Source organism: Phaethon aethereus, assembly GCF_964289735.1.
Source record: "Phaethon aethereus genome assembly, chromosome: 18".
NCBI lineage: Eukaryota > Metazoa > Chordata > Aves > Phaethontiformes > Phaethontidae > Phaethon > Phaethon aethereus.
In genome coordinates, this window is record NC_138594.1 from 7563646 (window position 1) to 7571822 (window position 8177).

Consider the following 8177-nt stretch of genomic DNA (forward strand, 5'->3'; position numbering starts at 1 on the left):
TGAACATTAATGGTAATGCACTCAGGACAAATATTAAATGGGTTTCATGGCAGGTTCTTTAGCTTGAGTACCTCTGCTATTTTATAGCAAACAAATTATTAGAACGGTTTAAGGTAAGCCTTTCCCTGAGAGCTGCTAACTCTACAGTATTTCAAGATTTCTGTACAGAAAAGTGTTGCATTAACAGATAGTTTTACCAATACTTCCTTTGCATTAACCTACTTTCATATCAGACTCATTACTCTTAGATTAACTAGAGGTTGTAACTGTGCATAACAACTTTCGTTTATTTCAAGGTTAACAAAATAGATTTTTTTTAAACATCATTAGCCCTTAAAGATACTGTATTTCAAATGTAATTTTAAATGAGATAGATACAAATCTTTTGTTTTATCCTTTAAACAATTAATATGTCAGTTCTGATGCCTTCTTGTTATAACCACTCCGTTCAGAATGTGCTGGGACTCTGAAAAGTAAGTTTTTGTCGCTTACTGTTAGAACAAGCTCCAGTTCTTGGAAATCCTGTAGCCTTGCAACATCTTTGTCCTTTAAATAAATACAATAAGTTGTTAGGTGATGAACCACGTGTTCAATTTTGCAGAGGTAAGGTCAAATAATACACTCACACTAATACAAGGTATGTATTTATCCATAAATATGACAGTTCTTTACAGTAAACTGGAAAGCAGACATCTTGTTGCATCTTGTATTTATTCTGGGATCCTATTCAGCTACTCACTTGAGTCTATTTTTAGACTGGAAATTTATTTTAGAATGCAATACTTGTGGAGAGTGCAAGTGATTAGTGGAATTATGCTTGTAAGGATCATCTGCATGTCACCCCCAACTCCTCTTTTTTTTTTTTTCCCCCCTTGGTAATCTTAGAAGCTCACAATTGATTCTTGCCTCCATGCAAGGTCCCGTATGCAGCCCCCTCTGGAGCGGCCCCCCAGCACCACCATAGCGCTGGCTGAGGCAGGGTCTTTGGAGAGCAATGGAAGACGCCCTCCCACAGGCTTCAGCTCTGATCCCCTCTGCAGCAACACTCTGCTGCCAGACAGCATTAAAGAGAAGTAGTTTTGTGTCACCTCAAGGAACAACAAGTGTCCTGCAGTCCTAGCCAGAGAGCCTGCAGTAATTGGAGCTGGAAATAAAAGGAGTCCTTTCAACAGCAGCCTAAGTCCACAAGTGACAGAATTACTTATGTCTGTCTTTTTTTCCCCACTTCTTGACTAACTAGTAAGTCCTCTTAAAGTCTGTGAAGATGCAGTACAATGAAGGCTATTAATCTAGTACTAATCAGATTAGCTCCGTGACTGACACCAACAATGCTCTAGAGGGGTTTGAGAGTGAAAGAAAGGTCAACGGTGACTCAGTAAAACAGGTCAGCAGGTCCATTTTCTGTTTCCTGCACCAGTAAATGTCACTGACGTGAAAAGACGGTTACATTCAGAGACCTGGACTCGGAGCAATTCCGAAACACCTGTTTTTTGAAAGGACTGCATACAGTCCTCACTGAGCTCGCAAAACTCAGTTGAGTACTGCAGGCCTTTTAAATGCTGACGACAGATCACAGTGGTGTGGTATGGAACTGAATTGAAGAATGTAGTAGAGAAATCAGGTATTAATTAGGCTCAACACCAAATGTTGACGAAAGGAAATGATCAAGAAACTTGAGAATCTTTTTACTAAAAAACACAAAACGGACAACTGCTGAGTGCTGGAAGTTGAAGGGAGGTTTTTGGGTTTGGTTTGGTTTTTTTTGCAACATGGGCCTATGCAGGTGACCAACAAATTATTCCTTTTCAATAGAAACCTAAAAATGTTTTTGGTAAGTAACTGCACTTCAAAATTTAGAGTTCTTACCTTTCTTAACATTGTATTTGGTAATTTTCTGATCTTCTGTACGTGCTCAGGGTTAACACCCAGCTCACAGCAACTCACTCGGAGCAGTTCTTTATAGGTCAGTTCTTGTCTGTCCAGTTCAATTTCAATGAAGTCATTTTCTCTAAGATTAGGGTTTTGTATTCTAACTTTAAGCACCAATTCTATTAGAAATAAAAAGGTACATTAATAGGCACATGTATAAAGGAATGGGAAAAGATATTTCTGTACTAACTTCCAAATATTTCTATGTTCTATTAACCTTGTTTGTATCATTTGTAACCACACAATAATCCTCAAAAAGCAAACAACTGGACTTGTTTTGGACACAATTTTCATTAGACTGACTTTCATCAACCTGTATGAAAAAATCATTACCAATCTAATACAGTGGGTCTGTATGCATGTATGAACTTTTGCGTGAATACTCATCTTACTGGACTGAAGCTAACTTAAAAGATTATACTAGTTATCAATTTTCTGAGCAATCCAAGATTGCTTTTATCATTTCTTGATTCTTTTGGTCACCAGCTACCTTCTCATTCCTAATTCATGGCATCAGAACCCCTTTTCTGTCAAGAATGAAATTCTGAGTTGAAACTGAAACTCCAGCCTTCCCTCTTTGGGCAAGCAATATTTACCTGCAGAAATGGCAGACTGTGTAATAGTTCACCTCAAAACGCAGGTCTGCAGATTGAGCCATGTGAGGTTCTCTCTTGACCTCACTGGCTGCGTACTCACGTTCTTTATTTGAAGCTTGGAATATGCTATTTAGAGAATTAGATTACCCTGGTGTCTGTATGCTTTTATAGCATTTGAAACAAATAGAAAATGTTTTCATCAATATTTTAATAACAGCTCCAGCAGAAACAGATATCTGCTGCTTTATTTCCCTTCAAATGTTTCCCGAATGCCTAAGCATGGGAACCTGGAAAATCTCACCAAGTGCTGTGAATACACGTAACCCTGATCAGTCTGTTTTCACTGTCCAAGATGACAGAAGTTCCAAGACAAAGTGAGAAGAGATTTTTACCGTTACCTTGCATATTAAGTGGAAAAGCTCCTGTGAAGAAAACCGGCTGAAATGCTGGCACAGGCCCCATACTGGAGCCGTTCTCTTGCTGAGGTGCAGACTGATTCGATCCAGCTGGCGAAGGGGGACTTCTGCTCCAAGACACAGATCCCTGGTACACTGGAGCTCTCTGAAGGACAGGTTTTGAGTGCGGGGGTACAGTACACCCTCTGGGCAGCGACGGCATGCCTCCATTATCGTCCGCCTCGGGAGCAGCGTTCCCACGCTGTGATGGTGCATGTGTGTGAGCCTCCACATCGGGTAAGGAAGAAGAGTCGGTGTCCTGCGACTCCAAGTGTGAGATACTGCCATTCACAGAGGGATCTGGAATACTGTTACTCATGGTGTTATAAACATAGGGGAAAGGTGGATTAGCCAGGTAATTAGGGATGATTGGCAGATCTGAATCCTTCTTTAAGTCTTGAAGTTCATCATCTTCCACTGTAAAACAAACAAAACAATGTTCTCCAAGATTGATTTGAGCGGGGGAAAAAAGAGGTATTGCCATTGCCCTGTAGGGTTTCTTTCTTTTCTTTTCGTTTTTTAATTTTTGCCTTTTTTTAGGGGGAGGGAGCAGAGGGTTAAAAGCATCACAGGATACAAGCTGATTCAAGAAGCACTATGCCTTTTTTCTACAGTAAACAGAACCGTGCTCAGGAGTTGCAATACAGTAAACACAAAAGCAGAGTCTGATTCCAGTAATTCTGGGGTTGCTATTGCCTTCTGAGCTCTGCAATACTTTTGTTTTGGTTTTGTTTTAATCCATAGCCAGCACGTAACGTGGTCTCTGGTGGTATAATGCTATCGTCTTCATAATGTATAAGGCAATAAAAAACAAAGGGTAATACGTTGTTCGGTATTCAGGCAGGGGATAAAGAGAAAAGAACATGCAGTGCTGGGAGAGCTGAAACATTACCAATTCAACAGCTGGGAGACAACAATGAAAACAAAAACAGACAAGGGAATACAAAAGGGAGGAAAGAGGTTGTTAATCGACCACATTTCAAATTACTTATTACCTCTAGCAGCAAAGCCTACTCCGCTCCAACAGTTACAGAACATGATAAAAGTGCTCTACCAATGTCCTCTAATGAGCTGTTTATCTGGGCTGCTAATTTTCAATTTATTCCACACAGTGCCTAAGCTCCATAGAATGTTGGGTAAATCAGATGTTGCTCATATGAGGGCTTCATACAAATTTGAGAGATTTTTCTCCTCTTGCCCTTTTAAAAATAGGAAGCTTTATCTATCTGTCACTGGTTTAATCATGGCATTTTTCAAAATATAGTTTTTCTAATTTTTCAGAATTTAGGAAAAAAGTTTGGCTAGCTGGATGTGGAATTTGTTGGTAATCTGCTTTTCTTAAACTTTGATTTCTTACCAAGTAAACACTCCAGAAATCAAGTCATAGTTATTACTAAAATCCAAACACAGTATCTCCACGTGCAAAATAATCGGAATATCCATGCTTTAAATGGCCTTTTACTACTGTCTCTGACGATCATATCGCATAGCCAATAGGTTTACCTCCCAACATCTTCCTGATCTCTCTCTTTGACGTTAACTGGGCCGGCCTTTCTCCTTTCTTCGTGAGGATCTCCTTGTCAGCGCCAGCGTGCAGCAGGTAAGCCACCACCAGAGCATGGTTCCGTTTACATGCCCAGTGCAAACAGGTCCTGCACATGGAAAATGTTAATGCTATTGAAAGTACTAAATTACGGCAGATTAATTTCCACTCCTTCTTGCTGCCTATGAGAAGAACAAGGCCTAATGCATGTCTAACATAAAAAAGGTTTTAATTGCAATCTTCCTTGGAAATTTACACTGGTTTTGGAGCCTGCAGTGACATCTGCTGATGTAGTTTTCCCTTGCTCTGATGCTCTTTATACCAAGTGACCACAATATGTAAAGTCTTTGCCCAGTAGCTATTTGCTGCACCAGCAATTCCCAAGCTTTGATCTGCAGACAACTAGTATCTGCAATCTGTAACTGATGCACAGAACTAACCACTTTCCTATTTTTATAAATTATTATTTGCAGTTGTTAACCTACAGAGACTAAAAAAGAAACATCCTAAAAGCTACTGAGCATATTTAATGCTTAGTATTAGGGACGTAGTATCGCTGTACAGTCTTACCATTCTTCCCTATCCCAGGTTCTAGTGATGTTTGTTTGACCTTTCTCCAGCTTTTCTCTTTTGTTTTAATTCTTTAGCTCCAGTTAAAGGAAACTCTTTGGAAAAATGAACACAATCCTTCTCCAAGTTTGTTTGTTTTTTAAGAATTAAATAACATAAAGCAGAGATAAATAACAAATTTATAAGGGAAAAAAGTTTCGGTTCAAAGTCCAGCTCCAAAACGCTTTTTTCACTTTTTTTTTTTTTGAGAGACACAGTAATTGGACTGCAAAGTTGTATCTCAACCAGTAATTCCCAACCTTATACACAATTCTGTTCTTTTAGATTTTCTTGTGTAAAAGAACACAAGGGAAAAAAAGAAATAATCTTATCTTTGGAGGGATACAAATCTGGTAAAACCAAGACAAGACAAGGTAACTTGCAAAATCTTGTTCGTTGTTACATATTCTAACTTAATTAAACCTATCTTACCAGAACCAAAAAGGCTCCATTCTACAATTTCTTCATACTAAAATGAATGCATCTTGATGGCAGAAACTATCTCTAAATTAAAGGTAGTGTGATTAGTCACTGCAGCAAGAGGTTATGTAGAATTAGACCTAACCGAAGAGACATGAATGTAAGTGTACGTACACACAACATTTTTCTTCATAGACTGTCCTAGGAAAGGTGCTACAAAATCTGTGTTTCAGAGGTGATACTGCTAACAACAGTGTAAAATCCCATATTCCCCAAGATTGGGCTGTGCATTTTGGCTAGAAAATGCAATTTTTAAATGGGATAAAAGAATTTTGTCAGCAGAGAGTATTCCTGACTTTTGAACACTAGAGATCCCACAGAATCTGAGACAAGCTCCATGAAACTCAGACGAGGTTTGTTTAGTTTTCCTGTGCAGTGTTTTCTGGACTTTTCACAAACATCTCCTTGTGAGATGAGTGTGAATAGCCTGCATGAATTCAGAAGTAGCGCATTGCCTAGTCATAAACTACTTTGGACCAAAGCGCAGACTGTGTGGCTGTGTTTGCTTTGAGTGCAAACTCTGCAGGTTTTGTCATTACAGAAGGTATGTAAGCCTCAATGGCATTGGCCTCATTTTGGGATCCACCCCGACCATTTCACGTGGTCTCATGCAGAGAGGTCCCAGCTACCCATGGACCCGACACGTACCAAAATGCAAGTACTCGGCACCTCTTAGCATCAGAGACACTGAGAAGGTCATTGGAGAAATTTAAATTCTACAAGAAAACTTAAGTAACAGTGAAAATCCCTTTATTGCCATAGTTAAATATGACCAGATCATTATTTTAAAAAATAATTATAGTTTATGACAGATTTCTTTCATCAATTCCAGTTTTAGATACAAACTCATTTTGGTGACAAGCAGCTGTCAGAATTATCTTACTGCGTAAGATAATTCAACGTCATATGAATTGGTTCTCTAAAATTTTCACAAGTTCTATTTTTAATCACCACGCTTTGAACCTCAAGTTACAAGTGTCCCACGCTTCTCAAAATTGCTGATCGGGCTTTCATCTTCAAAAGTATAGCCTTTTCCTAATTTTATTCCTCCTATTTTTAATTACAGCTTCAAGCACAATACAGCACAGTAAATATAGGCTGAACTGAACTTACAGAAAACAGCCTCCAAAAATGCCTGAGCATACCCTGCAAATCCTGCCTCAAGTAACTGTGTGTATGCGTGTTCATGTATAGAGTCCCACTTATACAAATACCTGTTACAGAAAAGTCTTGGTTTTAGTGTCCTCTGAATGAGATGTGTTTATATATAATCACTGAAACAGCCTGCAAGTTCCTTGCTTGAGAGGGAAAGTAATTTCCAAACCTGATTTAGGAGTTAATAAAAAAATATTTGTTTAGACATGAACATGTGTTGGCAAACCGAGGTTTGCGTTTTTGACAGCCCGTGCTGTCTCGGGTAGCCAGCATGCCCTTCCAAAAAAAAAAAAAAAACAAAACAAACCAAAAGCAATATAAAGTAACAACATAGTGTCCTGGAGAAGCAGCAAACACCACAGGATCCAAGCAGGAGGTGGGATGGGGACACGTGTTTGTAACAGCGGTTATCAGCTGCACCATTTTCTCCTCTTTGGAAGAGAGGTATCTAACACAGCGGACTGACCTTTAAATTTCATTCTAAATTCCAACTGATTTGTACTTCACGTGCAATAGTGAACAGCGCCGCCGCAGCACTGAACACCTGAGGAGAAATCCCTGTGACAGCAGCGGGGGCCGGCGGCCCCGGCTCGCCCGGGAGGGAGCCTTACCAGCCGTTGACTTCGTTCTGGGAGTTGGGGCTGACCCCCAACTCCACCAGCTTCTGAACCTCCTCCGCGTCCCCCAGCGCCGCCGCCTCCCGCAGCCGCTCCTGCCGCTCCCGCTCGGCGGCCGTAGCCGCCATCTCACCGCGGCCCCCCACCGCCTCCAGGCCGGGCCGAGCTCTCATCGCCACACGCCAACGGCCTAGGGGAAGGAACGGGGGGCAAGGCGCTGCGCCCGCCGCTCCCAGCGGCAGAGCGGCGCCCGGTGTCTCCCCCGCAGGGGTCCGGGCCGCCCTCCGCCGGGGGACTCTATTACCGGTGACAACCCCGGCCCAGGCATCGAGTTCCGGCTCACAGCCGTGCTGGGTGACTTACCGGGCACAGGCGGGTACGTGGCACTCCTGGCGGCATTAGGGCATGCTTTGATGTACGTATAATTGCATAATGCACAGTGTCTCCTGCTCTGGTATTTGTTCTTGCAGGCCACGGAATCATGCAGTTGTCCTGTCTAGGAAATTCTCTTCATCTTTTGAGCATTCTCGGTCAAATCAATTAATCTCTAAAAAATAAATAAAATTTTTAAAAAATCAACACCTTCTTGCAAATCAGACTAAAAGATTACAGGTAATTCCTGCAATGTGCATTGTTCACTTTGAAAAGCTGGTTTTGGTTGTCGTGGATTTGTCCTAAACCAAGTTAGGGGAGAGAAGAGAGCTGGTGTGGTAAAAATTTCACAACTATAAAAAGTCAAAATAATAATTTCAAACTCTAGTCAGATCCTAGCCATTTCTAGTCTAGTCTGCTC

The 8177-nt window shown here is 41.0% G+C and overlaps 1 protein-coding gene across 1 annotated transcript; it reads right to left on the minus strand.

Annotated features, from left to right (window-relative positions):
- Positions 1 to 405: 405 nt before the first annotated feature.
- LOC309411445 (ankyrin repeat domain-containing protein 40-like) lies at positions 406 to 7667 on the minus strand (the record flags this gene model as incomplete). Its single annotated transcript, XM_082008078.1, has 5 exons — positions 7379 to 7667; positions 4484 to 4632; positions 2924 to 3397; positions 1867 to 2048; positions 406 to 546 (listed from the first exon to the last, which is right to left on the minus strand). The coding sequence occupies exons 1-5, from the start codon at positions 7555 to 7557 to the stop codon at positions 406 to 408; spliced, it is 1125 nt and encodes a 374-aa protein (XP_081864204.1). The 5' UTR covers positions 7558 to 7667.
- Positions 7668 to 8177: the final 510 nt, after the last annotated feature.